Source organism: Aspergillus affinis (assembly GCF_023601865.1).
Source record: "Aspergillus affinis strain CMG 70 chromosome Unknown NODE_29_length_302309_cov_84_903329, whole genome shotgun sequence".
NCBI lineage: Eukaryota > Fungi > Ascomycota > Eurotiomycetes > Eurotiales > Aspergillaceae > Aspergillus > Aspergillus affinis.
In genome coordinates this window covers 266,572-281,750 of record NW_026515810.1, presented here as the reverse complement: position 1 = coordinate 281,750, position 15,179 = coordinate 266,572, and the positions used below count along the sequence as shown (strand labels likewise).

The 15,179-nt window shown below is 50.1% G+C and overlaps 2 protein-coding genes across 2 annotated transcripts; both read right to left on the bottom strand.

Annotated features, from left to right (window-relative positions):
- Positions 1 to 2,135: 2,135 nt before the first annotated feature.
- On the bottom strand, positions 2,136 to 3,323 carry KD926_005796 (Ulp1 protease family protein; the record flags this gene model as incomplete). Its single annotated transcript, XM_053098987.1, has 5 exons — positions 2,136 to 2,754; positions 2,815 to 2,834; positions 2,891 to 2,940; positions 3,152 to 3,179; positions 3,267 to 3,323. The coding sequence occupies 5 exons, from the start codon at positions 3,321 to 3,323 to the stop codon at positions 2,136 to 2,138; spliced, it is 774 nt and encodes a 257-aa protein (XP_052957277.1).
- Positions 3,324 to 4,461: 1,138 nt separating this feature from the next.
- Positions 4,462 to 10,350, bottom strand: KD926_005795 (putative Rho guanyl nucleotide exchange factor; the record flags this gene model as incomplete). Its single annotated transcript, XM_053098986.1, has 2 exons — positions 4,462 to 5,658; positions 5,731 to 10,350. 2 exons carry the CDS (start codon positions 10,348 to 10,350, stop codon positions 4,462 to 4,464), a joined length of 5,817 nt encoding a protein of 1,938 aa, XP_052957276.1.
- Positions 10,351 to 15,179: the final 4,829 nt, after the last annotated feature.

Sequence of the window (15,179 nt, the reverse complement as noted above, 5' to 3'; positions counted from 1 at the left end):
TCTTTCCCACGCACTCGAGCTAGCCTCGGTCTCCCAGATCTCCCACTTCTCTCCACTTGATGATTCCATATTCTGTCTCCCTCTACCCTCCTCCCCTACACAAACGATATCTTTCTCGAAAGGACGGCAATCTCACTCAGATTCCTTATATCGATAAAGGTGATAACTGAAAATCGTTACCTCCCCGCCGGTTTCCACCCCTGCTCTCTGATATATCCGGCAACTGGCACCATTTAGTTCTCGCGCATCTTCGGGTCACAGATTTGTTATTCTACTTATAGATTCTTTGGCTGTGAGCGTGTTGGTATATTTTATGTGATATTGTCCCACCTCGTGCCGCTGGTAGTTCGATCGCGAACTGCTCAGTATGCACGCTCTACCACTGCTTTTGCATATTGTGTCTCTTTACATTGGCCGGTGTTTGCGGGCGTTCTTCCTTCGTTTTACCTACCTCTGGGCTCTCCGTTAACGAATGTTGTCTTTCCTCCTGTAGCTTGGGCTTGTTCATTTTCCTCATAATACATTTACCACCTCCTATCTATTCTATCTGTTTCTCCCATGGGCACATGTCGGCATTCTTGGCTGCTGATGCCACGACCCGAGCTAGAAGTGGCGTTTCTGGCCCAATCGGTAGCAGCCGTTCCCAGTCTGTGCTTAACGTCGGATCTATCCATCCATTCCCTCCCTTGGAGGATTGGTCACCCGATGATGACCACTACGTGATTTGCCGCTAGCCTGCTACCTCTATCCCAGTACGATCCCTCCCTCCAAGGTGTAAATAAACAAACGAAGCTCAGAATCAAGCCCAACCCCCTTGCTGCAACAGGCTGTGCTGTGCCAGTGAGGATGATCGTATCGTCATCCAGTGTTGACGGGCGCTGCCAAGAAAAAAATAAGTAAACCATCGAATGTATACAAGTTGGCCAACCAAGAATTTTCCTCTACCTTTCCAACCTCAACTTCGAACTGATCTCTCCAACCTAACTATATGCTATTATATATGCCGTTAGCTGCAGATCCAAACTCTGAAACCATTTATGATGAGTGATTAGGTAGACAGGTAGGACTGTCTCACCTACGCGGCACGGTCCGTTGTTCCCATCTTAACCTTACGACCTAGAACCAAATAATAATAATAACACCAACTACACAATCATTCATGCTAGGTATCCGTAGTCCAAAAATCACAGTCACAAGATAGATGAGATCAGTCAAATCTGTATACAGCCCTAACACACACACACACACACATCAATGGCCTTCGAAGCGTTCAAAATCCACCCATCCATTCCATACAAAGCCCGAATCCAAAAACAACTCGACTAACTAACTCACTATTCAATGAATCACTTCCAGACCAGAAGAAACGGCAGAGCTATCAATACGCAAGGTATACCATGGTATGGTATGGCAACTGAATCATAAATGATGGAAGGACGGAGTAAGTAAGTTAACTAAGGTTTAGCTGCATATGTCAACTACATCTATACTCCACACTACATGTTCGTCGGCTGTATCTGATATCCCTTTCATCCCATTCTGTGGATATATTATTACTGGGAACGTCCTTGAATACTCACTGGTACATTGGAAAATTATGTACAAATGCCCAAGGTAGGAAGGACCCTGTGAAGTATTGAATCTAGGTATTAATAAGACGATGGGATTATCACTGCTAAATGCAAGGTTTGTGTCGTGTACGAGTTACTGAAACCATAAAGAATCTGATATATAAAAAGCAAACACTCACTGACTCATCTCGATCCTCGACGATGGATGATGTACGGATCCAACCACGAAAAGAAAGTTTTTTTGGTCTTTCAAATGCTCCCTCGAAAAGAACAAAAGGTATAAGAAAAGAGAAGCCAAAAAGAAAAGAGGGAGGAATGTATCATCAGGTTCCAGACTGTAATTTCATATCCTGTCATTGTTCATATCCCATTAGTCTTGTCCGCCTTCTTTCTGTGCATGCACCAGACAAGCCCATGTTATGCTATGCTTTGCTATGCTATATTGATCGACCGGCTCGTGGTCGGAGTCGTATGTTCCAGTTCCATCAGTCAATTCTCGGTGGACTCTTCGATTTCTTGCCCAATGGACTTAGACTAGCGCTTGAGATATCAAGACGGTTAACCTTATGACATGACGGCGTAAAGACGAGGAAAAGAGAGGGGGGGGGGGGGGGGGGAGAGCAGAACGTACGATCGGCGCCGCTCGCCTTCCTTTCTGAATCCATCGATGATCTTGGCGATTTCCTTCCTCCCCGAACGAGCGTCAACTTTCCTCCCGCCAAGACTCATACTGATCTTCTCGCTGGCGTTGGCCGTCAAGAGTCGTTTCAGCAGCAGATGGCGCATGTTCAAGCAAACAAAGACGCCGCAGTCACTGCCATTCTCCTGAACCGGAGAATCCTCCAGATGAATGAACCGAATGGGTCGGCCGAGTAACGTCCCGAACTTGGCCGTCACTGCGCGGGCCTCCCAGAAATTCCCGGGAGGGAGGGAGTCATAGTGGAACGCGATCCCGTCCACGATGGAGATCAGAAGTAATGACCAATGGGTCCCGCCCTCGGCTTCGGTGACGTTACGACAGTCGTTTATAGGGAGGAAGACATGCGTTGTGCGCGAGAAGTCCGGTAGTGCCTCGCGTAATGATATCGGGTTGGGTGTTTGGAGGATCATGAAGGACATGCTGGGTCGCAGGAGTACAATGTTGGATGTTTTAAACTGTACAAGGAACTCATGCTCTAGGTATCTGGGGAGATCAGTTTCGCAATGGGCGAGAGACCAATGGGAGTCAAAACAGCCGACTTACTCCTCCCAGAAGGAGATAACCTGCACCAGGTTAGCTTGGGGGAGTCCCATCCTACAGCAACTGTGATCAAACACACATTATCGGTGAGCCAGTCATTTTTGAGTGATTGCATATCCTCTCTGGTCACTACAAGCAAGAAAAAGAGTCAGGTTTTTCTTTCTTTCCCCTGGGTCATTCAAAGTTGCACAGGGTGTCACAAAAAAAACGTACGTCGAACATCATGATCTGTACGCTCCCGACCTAGTCAGACCTCATTTCTTGTGTCCTTTTGTTTTTTTCAATCTGTCGCTGCAAACTAACTACTGGATCAGACGGGGAAGTAGATTATCACACTAACAGCTGAGATAGGCATCTTCGGGGTTCAACTGAGAGCGGTTAGCGTCTGGGGGGAATTCGGAACGGCCAGAGCAGAGCGACAACGAAAGTCATCGGGACCAAACGACTGAGCCTACCGTGTCACCGAACCGCCTCATCCTCTTCTGAAGTTTTCCCAACCCACCGTCACGCATTTTCTGAATCGTAGCCTGGTTGTTGACTTGAGAATCCTCCGCGGGGGAGAACCGAACAGCCAGTGACGGTTAAGAATGGGTCTGCCTAGACAGAATCAAAGGGCCGCGCTAGTACGAAAAGTAGATGGGTCGTGCGTAGAACCGTAAGACATACGAAAGATAGAGCGATTTCAGCGGTGTCCAGGATAAAAGGATAAAGATATGGAAGGATGGAGCAATGATTGCGGTCCTCGGTGGACTCTCGCTGGCGGAAGGCGATTGGAAAGGAGGGGAAGGGAGGGAAAAGAGATCGGAAGTGAGTCGGAGCGGATTGAATTGCGGTCGAGGCACGCTCGGTGGAATGAGGTGGGGGGTGAAAGAGGGAAGCCAAAGCCAGCACTGATGGATGATGACAAGCGAACTCAAGCAAGGAGAGCAGGAGTGCGCTTTTGCTTTCGAGTTTCAAGAGAAGCAGCCCCTTCCACCGCGCAGACGTCACTGGTGGCGCGGGCACGTGACGCGTCTCGGCCGCCCGATGGTTTTTTGTTTTTGGACTACGGAGTACTACTCCAGACTGTACGGTGGATTCACTGGATGCAATTCGTTTCTGCTGCATTAATAGATGTCATGATTTGACTCAATGGGTATCTAAATTACATATATCCACACTTCTTCTCCTTCCACAAATGCCAGAGAGATAGATAATTCCACGCTAGACACATTTTGCACAATTCTTCAATGCCCTGACAAAGACTCCCCAAATGATTTTGGACAAGTAACCGGAAGATGAAGGCGGATGGAATAGAAGAGAAGAGGGGCAAGCTATTCAAAGGAGAGCATATCGAAGTAAACGCCTCGGTAAGAGGAGAAAGCCATAGAGGGCTAGGCTAGTATCACGCTGGGTATCAAAGGCACAAAGAAAGACCGGTAAAGAAAAAGAAGACAAAGAACAAAAAAAGGAAGACAAAGGCCAGGAGTAAAAGGCCCAAGTCAGGGAGTGTTGTTTGCCAGATGACAAAACAAATGAGAAAATTTCGGTTTTGATTGACTTCTTAAATGGGGCTCACCAAAGAGCCAATCAACCGAACACAAAAAATCGAAACGGAACATGTACAATGATATGAAAACATGTAACGCGAGCATCGTAGCATCGTAGACATTAGCTGGAAAGCTTGGCGAAATGTTTGTTCCAGATCCAGCCAACCTGATGAGTAGAATCGTCCTGGTTTTTGGCCAGCCACAATTCACCCTTCTCGGCGATGACATCGAATATTTCCCCGGCAACGTAGGTGAGGTACGGATATCCAGCTTCCCGGCGCGCTCGGTCAATATTGAACTCGTAGATACTGGCCGCGAGGAATAGCACCGTCGGTTCTTTGGAAGCACTGGCTTCGGTAGGAGGGGCACTTTCGTCTTGGGGATTGTCCGACATGGGCATTGCTGACGAGAAAAAGCCCGAGTACCGACCGGCAGGAGAGGTTGGCTGGTCTTCATCTAGCTTGGTGGAACTAGTCGAGGGGCCTATGACATCGGCAAGGAACGGAGAATCGAGACTTAGTCTAGGAAGACTCGGAAATGACTCAGTCTGAGAGACAGAGGGAGGAGGTGCGGAGCCGGACGATGCGCTCGTGATTTGTTGCAGTATTTGACTTCGAGGAATCTCCGGTACCTCCGGAGCAGCGCGACCGGAATAGGATGAATCAGCTCTCAGGCGTCCGTGAGATAGCTGCGATTGACTGTCGATGCTCGGAGACTGAAAAGGATGTATCCCACTGCCGAAATCATAAGAGGCCTTAGGTGATGTCTCCTCCATAGTAGATCCGACACGGGTACTAGAGCTGTTCACAGTGGATGGGCGTCGCGGGGAGCTAATCGTGGCCCCAGTCGAAGGGGTATTGAAATTGACGAGATTGACCGCATCAGCGAGCAGCGATCCATTGCAAACACCCAGTGATAACACCTGTGCCTCGGAGAAATTGAATGCTGCAGACCAGTCGTCCACGAGTTTGGGCATATCTTCCGGGAATGCGTCCACAAGGGGAGTGAGCTTTTCCTGCAGACGATTGAACCAAGTGGTTTGTATCTGGACAAAATTCTGCAGGCAGGCTTCCATCAATTTTGCGGTGAGGGAGTATAGTTTCGGGAGCTCGTCCTTGAGTGTTTCGTTGAGAGCAACAAATTGCTCCCCTTGTTCCGTAGTCTTTTTGTCGGGCTTATCCCCTCGCTCCTTGGTGCTTTTGAATCGAGCATAATCCATCAGGCGCTTGTCGCGTTTCCTCATAACCCTTTGCGGCCCATCGTGCAATTTCAACAAGGTGACCATGGGCTCAATGACACTCTTTCGGACAATGGCAAGCTAAAGATCTCGAGTCAGCAAACTTATCTTCAGAACACAATCAGAGAGCTGATGTAGTCCTTTGCTACTTACATGTTCCGGGAGCGCAATCGTCACGATCTCTTCAACACAGACTTTCAGCTCACGCCATTTTCCCTCAAGCTCAGAGTAGTTGGTTTGGGACACGTCGATAAAACTCTCAATTGCTACCGCGAACTCGTTGAGACAGTCAATCGATCCTTGGGCCTCGCGTGTATACATCTCGGCATCTCGCATGACGACTTGCAACTGGAAAAAGTTGTCCCCAAACCTCTGGGCAAGATTGTCGTATTCTTTGTCTTCGACCATGTCAGAAAGGCCCACCTGCTGTCTCAACTTCTCCGTGCGGCGCCCAAAGGCTTTCGAGAGGCCCGTCCTGACATCAGAATCTTTCCGTTTTCGGGCAACTACCTGACCAACCAGATCTGCGCGCTTCTTCATCTCGTTGATACGGACAGATATACTAGTAACCTCCTCCAGGGCGGTTCCAAGTGAAGCACGATCTGGATGATCACTGGGTGTTGAGTCAAGGAGCTCACTCAATAGGAGAGGATATTTCAAGATCCGCTGCACTGGTTTAACAAGTAGCGAATCTAAATCCCACGCCGTAGTGAGATCTGATGCCCAGTCCCGGCATTCCTTGAGCCAGATAGCCACCTTAGGATTCCGCTGCAGAGCTTGGAGCTTCTTATTGGCGGCATCATGGTTTCTCAGGTAATCCGCGTAGACCTTCTCCATGTGGGTCATGTTGGTCACGAATGCCCGGCCAATAAAGGTAGCATTATCTTTCTCCAGCTCTGATATTCCAGTTCCAGTCGGGGTATCGGCGTCCGTTTGGGGAACATGGTGGTTGCGATTGCGTTTGCTGCTCCACCGTTGGGACTTGGGCATGATGTAGACACTCTTAGCGGCTTCCTTCAGCGCATCTTGGAAACCCTGGGAAAATTGCACAACTTGGTCGGAATTTGCGAAAAGAATTTTAACATCTTCAGATGAGAGGTCCAGGCACGAACTCGAAGTTCCTTTGTAGATATCGTCCACAACCTTCATGTCCCTTCCGAATGTATATTCAGTGTCGACAAGCTCCTTGATGACGTGTTTTCGTTTCTTGAGACGTCGTTGGTCCGGGGACGGGGATGCATTATCTGTACGAGGCGGTTCTGAAGTAGAAGGAACCAAAGATGTCGCCGACGAATCCAGAGCATGGGGAGAATGGGGACGATCAACGCGCCGAAGAGATGAGTCGCCGCTGCTACCGCTGCTTTGGACCGGACCCAGTGGGGCGAAAGCGCCACTCGCAAAAGTACTCAAAGAAGGCTTGGCGGAAATCACCCCGGGCAAGAAAGTGGAAGCCTGCTGGGATACAGTGCCGTCTTCGTTTGCATCCACAGATGAAGGCGGCAGAGGAGGTTCATGTTGTGGTGCAGGAGGACTTGTTTGGCTGGAATCGCGTTCCAAAGGCGATTGAACGTCGATGGCCAGACCAAGACCTTCATCGGTGCCATCCTCAGGACGGGGCCCTTGGACGGTGGGGGTTACAATGCGAGGGGTCGGATCACCTTCATATTTGGTATTCTCGTCTATCTGGTTCGTCGCGGCAGCCTCATTATGGGCAGCGATCTGCATCCAATCCATGATCGACGGCGATGCATGCTCCCAATCGTCCCGCAAAACCAGGCTCGCACTGTGGCCCATGCGTTCTGATGATAAGTTCTCGGGTCGGGATACCACGACCGCATCATCCGCTAAGCTTTCACCCTTGTTATCTGACTTGGGTATATCTGCCTGCCTAGGTTCTGGGGTAGAACGGACTGCTGGCATGGGAAGATTATGGCCTCTGCCACGCGCGAGTTCTTCGAAATAGAGCTGAGTGACCCGTCTTGAGTCCCAGCCACCCAGTCTTGCTAGACTCGGCGCATTGGAATACCTATAAGCGTTTCGGGTTGGTGTGCCTCCAAGATTCATTTGAGGGGCCGTGTTGTTGATCAGGTTCGATGATGATGATGAAGATTGTGGGAGTTGATGGTCCCCCGCTACAGAAGCGGGCGTGCTGGAGGCGGCAGAACACGACTGAGTCGTGGCTATTTCGCAATCATCGGCCGAGTGTTGAGCGTGGGAGAGGTCATCTCCACTGCCCTCACATTGATCATCTGTGGAATGTTGGTTTTGGAGAGAGGATGACCACGAACTCAAGCTCCACCGGTTTGGTGGCTCGCTGGCGGTGGGGCCTTGCTTCATATAAAGGTCACAAGACCCTTGATTATCGCTGCTGTCCATCGAGTCTTCTAGACCCAAGGCATCTCGCAACATAATGGGTATGGACTCCTTATCATCGTTGTCAGAAAAGCTAAGATCCGGTTCGTCGCACGAGGAGCTACTGGGACTGGACTCGCGGGTCTGCATGATCTGACTCAAAAGCGTTCTGTGAGAGGTGTGAAGATTCTGTCGAGAAAGCTCCGGCTGAGGCTCCGGGTCGAAAGCAGTAACGTGCGTATCATCTGATGTCGACGTGACAGCGGAGGCCGGCAGGCCGGAAAGTTTGGGATCGGCATCTTGTTCGTTCCTTAAGATGATCGCATGTCCCAATGTTGGGGAATCCATCGTCACCGGATGAGCTTCAATTCTATCGCCTTTGTTCTCCTGCACGCCAACATCGGTATCAACATGGAGTTGAGGGGTCGCTCGCGCTGGCCCCGTTTCAGGTATCGGATGCTCTTCCTCATGACAAGTCTCCGTCGATTCATCTATCACGGTCGCAGTGTCATCAGGTTGTGGGGATGGTTGCGGTTCCTCATGTAGAAACGATGTCGAAGTAGGAGTCCGTGGGCGCTCTTCCCGGTCGTCCTGGGATTTATCTTGGCGTCGAAGTTCGGCAGCCCTCTCCTCCTTCTGCTCATTCTCCTGAACCGTGCGGTTAAAAGCCTGCTGAATTCGGTGTCGTCGAGTCGCGAAATCCACATTTCCCAGCTCCGGCAGCCTCCGTTGTCGTAAGTTTCGCGAATCACGGTCGCGATTTATTTGGCTTTGGAAGTTTGACACGGTTTCCACTACCTTCGATCGTGGCGTGGGAGGCGCATGCGACACGGGCTGACGGGGTCGTGAACTACGTAACTGTGGCGATTTCTTCGGGGGGGGAGCAGCTATGTATGCCTCCAGAAGAGCGCCTTTTGCGGGATGGTGACGCGACCGACCATGGGCCGTTTCCCTCCTGGCACGTGGTGACAATGCAAACGCTGCCTGACCGTCGTCGGGAATGTCACGGGCGGATTTAAGCGCCGGTTTGGGAAGACGGCTAACACCTTTCGGGGGCAGCGGAATTTGCGCGGCAGACCGGTTGCCGAAAGTTGTTGGACTGGCGGTGGGCGAGGAAGCTTCCGAACCCGACGCGGAATTAAGGCGGCGAGACGAGATAGGAATGCGGGATTTGGAATGTGGGCTTTCCAACGGGAGTTCAGAGTGTGGCTGCAAGGGCCCCGAGACCGCCATGTGGGATTCAGAAGGGGGCGCGGGCGCACTCCCGAGCCAGTTTCCAGAGATATCGCTCCTGACCCTTCGGTGACTATTCGGATTAGCACCGTTGTTCACGGCCTCAAGAAATGGCGTCTTTCCCAAATACCACGCAGTCGGGGTCAGTGGCGAGAAGCTGAATGGCGGCTCGAGTTGGTCGAGGAGTGCGGGGGTTGGACTCGGAACGCTCCCTTCAGAACCTCGTCGTCGCAAAGGCGACGGTTGTCCATATCCCGAATCCCGGAAGCCCGTGTCAACTGAGAGCAGCTCACCAAATACAGGCCGCCGAGGCTGCGACTCCGTCGGCTGCAAGGGCGTCAATGAAGGGCCTTCGGGATATTTCCTCAATGGAGGGGGAATGAGCTCGGAGGAAGCTTGACCCGACGCCAACGGCGAGTTTAGTCGAGGGAGCTCGTTCGTATTTGGTATGGAGTCGAAGGTATCACGTCGATAGGATAACGGTTTGGGTCGGAAGGACGGATCCACCGGACTGGCTGGGCTGGTGGCCCTCGAGGGCTCACGGGATATCGGTGTCGATGCAGTTGGAACGGGCAAGACTTGATCGACGTTGTTGTTGAACTTGTTTATCAGATCTTTGAAAGAGGTCTGTCTTGACCTCGCGGTTGACGGCCTCACCGAAGGACCCTTGGTAGCATTCAATCCGACCCCACGATAAGACGAGTTCGACGTTGAACGGTATGGTTCTCGACTTGCAGATGTCAGGTTTGGCGGGTGCGTTGGTAAGGAATAGATACGCTGGGAAAGAGGGGGACGTTTCTGTGCGGCGTCGTTATTCTTGACTCCGACCATCAAGGTAGCGTCCGGGTCAGCGCCAACACCATCTTCCGTAGCCAATGAAGACTGATGCGGGCGATAAAAGTCGTCAGGGTCGGGGGAATCTCGACCGCAACTTTCGGGGTAGTCGTTCGAGGATAGGTCGGCAGGTATGCGGAAGGCTTGAGAGCTTGTGAGACGCGGCTGCTCAGTGTATGTGGTGGTACTCGCTAGGGAAGGAACGGGAGGTGAAGCCGGCGCGATAAGCGATACGGTATGTGTTGGAACGTCGTAAAAGTATTCGTCGTCAGGAGTTGGGGAGGATTGGTGTCGGGGCTGATGAGGGTTGCCGTTGAGAAAGCAAGAAACGTGCTCGACATCGCTGCCGGACATCTTGCATTCTTCAAGCAGGTAGTCAAGAGGAAATTTGTGCTCCGACCTGGGAGGCGAGAAGGAGGAGAACTTTTTTTTTTTTTTCCTTTTTCTCTTTTCCTTTTTTTTTTTTTCCGTTTCTCTTAATTATCACCCTTGATTTTCTCCCAACGGGTTGGTTGGCGGCAATGCTTCCTGGCAGAGGGAACTAAGTCTCGCGATGCGTTGTTCACACCTGGTAGGCCACATATGAGGTTGCAGATGGACCGGCCTGAACTACAAAGCAATCATCACCGGGTAGCACTACCCCAGTAGGGGGTCATGATTGAGACAAGATGAGACCACCAAATCAGCGGAGCAATCCTGGGTCTGTGCTTCGGAAACCCCAGAATCAACTACTGTACTCGATGGCGGGTTATTTGACGCGGACGGGGGAAGGAAAGGTACTTGGGATGAAGGAAGTAGCAGGAAGTGATAATAATAGAAAACGGCACGGAGTTGTAGCAATAATAGATAGAAGGAACGAGAAAGAGAGACCGAAAGGTAAAAGGAAAGGAAAAGAAAAGAAAAGTAAAGAGAAGGGCAAGGGTGGTGAGACGGGCGGGACAGCGACGTTTGCACGGCGTCTAGGAAGCAGGGGGAAGAAGACGATGTGGAGAGGAAGGAGAGGCAGGCCAAAAGTTGTTACAGTCACAAGCGGGCCGAGAGGGGTCGGTTGAGGTCAAAGTGGCAGAGCCAGTAGGAAGTCAAGCTGCCATGGAGATTAAGGAAGAAAAGGACGGGGGGGGGGGGAGGGGGGCAAGGACCAGGGTAGGTGTTGCTAGTTGCTAGTTGCTAATATCCAAATAATCCCTACTCACCAGAATAATAATTTCTGATACCCATCAAATAGAATCGTCGATGACGACCGAACAGCGATCCTGTGGTCCCATCAATTGGGAAGGGCTGCAGGTGGGCCAACAACCACAGCCCTGTTTATTTGATTTATTTTTTATTAGGAAATTCGTCCATTTCGTCGACATTAATTTTTATTTTATTTTTATTTTTAGCGTGGTTAGGGGGAGGTCCTCCGTCAGAGATTCATAACCTCATAACTCCTAGTAACGGTGTAGTACTCCGTCCGTCATCCTGATCATTCTTTCATCTTTCCCGAAGTATTCCCACTCCCCTGATTATTGCCTGCAGAATCAAGTTCGCTGATGATTGATCTCGAACATTGACAGTCCTACGGAACCGGTGGATGCGGAAAAAGAGGGGCCGAGGAACAATAAGGGGGGGGAGTAGAAGTGGACGGTGGTCAGTGAGTGGTCCCTGGTACTCGGTCTGCTGGTTACTGGTTACTGGTCCCGGTGGGCATGGCAAAAGAGACGAAAAAAAAAGAAATTTTCTTAAAGACATAAAAGGGACAAAGAAGGAAAAGGGATTAATCACCGGCCAACTGATTCGGCGGACCAGAAAAGTTGACGAGTAAACAAGAGAAAGTCTCGACCAAGTCTAGTCGATCTGGTGGAGGATGGAAGTTTTTGGCACCAAATCTTAAAAGGCGCAGCGTTGAAAGAATCGAGGGAAGAAAGAGAATAATGGATGCGGAAAATCGCCGAACTGGATAAAGAAAAAAAAAAAAAAAAAAAAAAAAAAAAAAAAAAAAAAACAGGTAAAAAAGTTAAAAAAAATAAAGAAAGAGATTTTAAGAAAAAAGAAAATAATAACAGAAATCATCCAACTATCTTCTAACGCTCTATACACCATGTACTCCGTAGTCCATACACGATGTATACTCCGTCGAAGAAGATCGCTCGGTCTGTTCGTCAGGCCGATCGTCTCTCGGGGGGCGATCCTGCTGGGATCTTGTTTTTAGCGGCCGGAGAGCACCCGCAGTCTGCAGTCGATGGATAACAATTAACAACATCTGTCGCCCGTAGAATTCCATTCCATTTCATACAGTCGATGGACATTAATCCATCAACGATCCTTTCGGCCATGAAGTGTTGACATCATTGGCCCTCGTCAACTGAATTGGACTTCGGGAGTCGTTGTTTCGAATGCCTTCTGACTTCCTGGATCCACGGAACCAACTCGCCCGCCCCACACATTCCTCGACTTGCACTGACGTCCCCAAGAATCCTCACGCGGTCGTTCAGCGGGAGGTCATTCCGATTGAAGATGACAATCTTCCAGAAAAGAAAAGGGAGAAAAAGAGAACCACTTGCTTCAACAGAGGGGCTCACGCGCCCAGGTTCATCACACAGGACGCCGCAGGCCGCACAACCCAATCGCATTGCAACGGCGCAACCAAACGAGACTCTGGGAAATGAATGCCGTAGAAGAAGTCGGTCCACGGTACTGACAAGCCCTGCTCCCATTCCCCTGTCAAGAATGAACCTCCATCGGAATTCAAACCCAGTGTTCCAACGCCAGGGTCATTGTGAGTGAAGTGTCTCATGAAAGTCTACAGTACTCCTCTTGCGCATGCCAAGGGACTAACAAGTAGACCATAGCCTGACCGATTCCCACGATCGTGGACCTCTGGAATGTCACAGGTAAGGGAGACGGCAGAACGAGGGTTGGTGCCCAGTGATCCCATGTCGGTGTGCATGAAATCGTAGACTCGTATGCCTCTGGAAGAATTGAGATGAAGCTCGCTGCCTCCTGATCCGCAAGACTCGTAGGTCACGGTTTGAATTAATATGCTCACAGTCTGACCCCTACTGACATAGTATATCCAGAATAGCAGGCGGCGGCTGCATGGGATACCGCAGTACGGAGTAGTACGAAGGATGTACAAGTGTCCAGTCTAATCCCAACTAGACCGTGCCAACTCATATTCCTCTCAGACCGTCATCCTATTTGGCTTAAGCTTAATTGCGAACGTCGGGTAATCTTTCGCCATGGGTCCCCTCGTCTACATGGTTGGACTCGCGAGTCATCTCCCATCTCTTCATGATGTACCGCTCTCTGCTCCCCGTACAGCGTGTGCAGCAGCAGTGATGTCACCCGAGCGGTCCCACTGCCGTCATTATTCGTGTAATACTGTCACTGGTCAATGCAGAGTGATTCATCCCGTACACCGCCTCTCATTCATTGATTTGCGTTTTAAGAATAATAAATTATTGAGTCTCCGCGATCCTCGAATGCAAGAGGCGTCGGCAATTTCATTATTATTGATATTGCATCAGGAACGGACATTCCTCCTTGTCACAAACCACAATGGACCTCAGCCCAACTGGGAACCCCTTCCAACAGACAGCTGATACATTCTAGAAGCCGCGACCTCTAACCAGGAACATTCCTTAAGGTAATTAATTCATCAGCACTCGGCCGGTAAGGCAAATAATTTCCCCCAGACTCCGCAGGACCGCCAGTCAGAGACTCAGAGACTCAGACAACTGTGAATTGGGAGAGGCGGCGAAAGTGAGCGAGGCAACTGGAGTGGAGCCTTTGGTTGGAAAATCGCATTCGAATCTCCTTCGTCGGGAATGCTGCTAGCGTTGCGGCCTTTCTAGACCACCGCCGTTCCAAGGATCCGGCTCGATGCCCTCGTCTGTGCGAATGCAGTCAGACTCGCTATTTCTATTCTTATCGGGTCGAAGTCGCCAGGAACCTTCAATGATCAACAATTTATTGTCCCCTCCGGGTCATGTCTACGGAGCGTTCCAATGAGATCCCCCCGATCCATGCTTTGAACGCGCGACTTATTCGGCAATCAGCAACGGTTATATGAGGATTATTATTATTTTTTTAATTTTATCTTGTTTGATTTTAACCTTTTTGGTGGTCTCAGCCTTGATCTGGGGAGAAAGTAAAAAAAGAAATTTAAATTAACAAAGACTGACAGGAAGGCCTTAATTCTGAATAATACAACAGAATGAGTGTGCATGTGTAGTAAAATAATGGATCCATTGGCAAAGGGAAAGAAGAAAAGAAAAAGAAAAAGAAAAAACCAAGAAATTAAAAAGATCCTTCCCCCTAAAAGAGGCTGCCGCTTACTCTCTCAATATGCGCAACTCTCCCGTGCCCAGGGATCAACCCTTGAAATCTGAAGAGAATTCCTGTTGCAAGGGTCAATCCAATTAGCAGCATCGGGTGTTTTCCCAACTCCAATTGAACCTGAGCGCCCTGAGCCACTCGTCGGGCCGGCGGAATTCGCCTTCTTGCATCCGCCGGTCTCTGGCAGAAACGGCTCGATCCTGCGGGAAGCTGCCTGCATCCATTCATCCCAGCTAGGTCGTTGCGGTCAAGCATCTATCGCCAATAATCGATGATCGGCCCAAAGATTATATCGGTGTGCATCTCGAATTTGCTCAGGATTCCTTGCAAAATGAAGATCTATGGTCTGATCGGCCCGCCTGGAAGACAGGGGCTGTTACTGTTAGCCTGCGATCGTCGCCGGTCTGCCGAGGAGAAAGTACTGCACAGTGTACATACTTGTGATGGAGGTTGCACGGAACATTTGCGAAGTACGGAGTACGTCCATTATCCATTATTCCACAATAATCCATTCCGTACCTGCGCAACCTGGTTTGGCGTTGACGAGTCTAGGTCCTCCGTACTGTGTACTCCGTACGGACTATATAAGGCAGGATCGTCACCGACTAACACAAATGGAGTTTTCATGGTCGGCAATTCGAGAGAAAGATTCCATCTTCCATATGAAGCCTCTAACAGTCCAAGGTAACGACTTCGTAGTCCGTACACCGTCTTCCGCACCCAGTCATCGTTGTGTAATGTTGGCTAAACAGCGTAATGATCGTCGCTAGAGAACATATTGGCAATTTGGACCTCCACCTAGGTTGCCGACAGAGTCTAAGGAGGCCTCAGTAAGAGACTATGCCGTAAGATATTACTCTCGG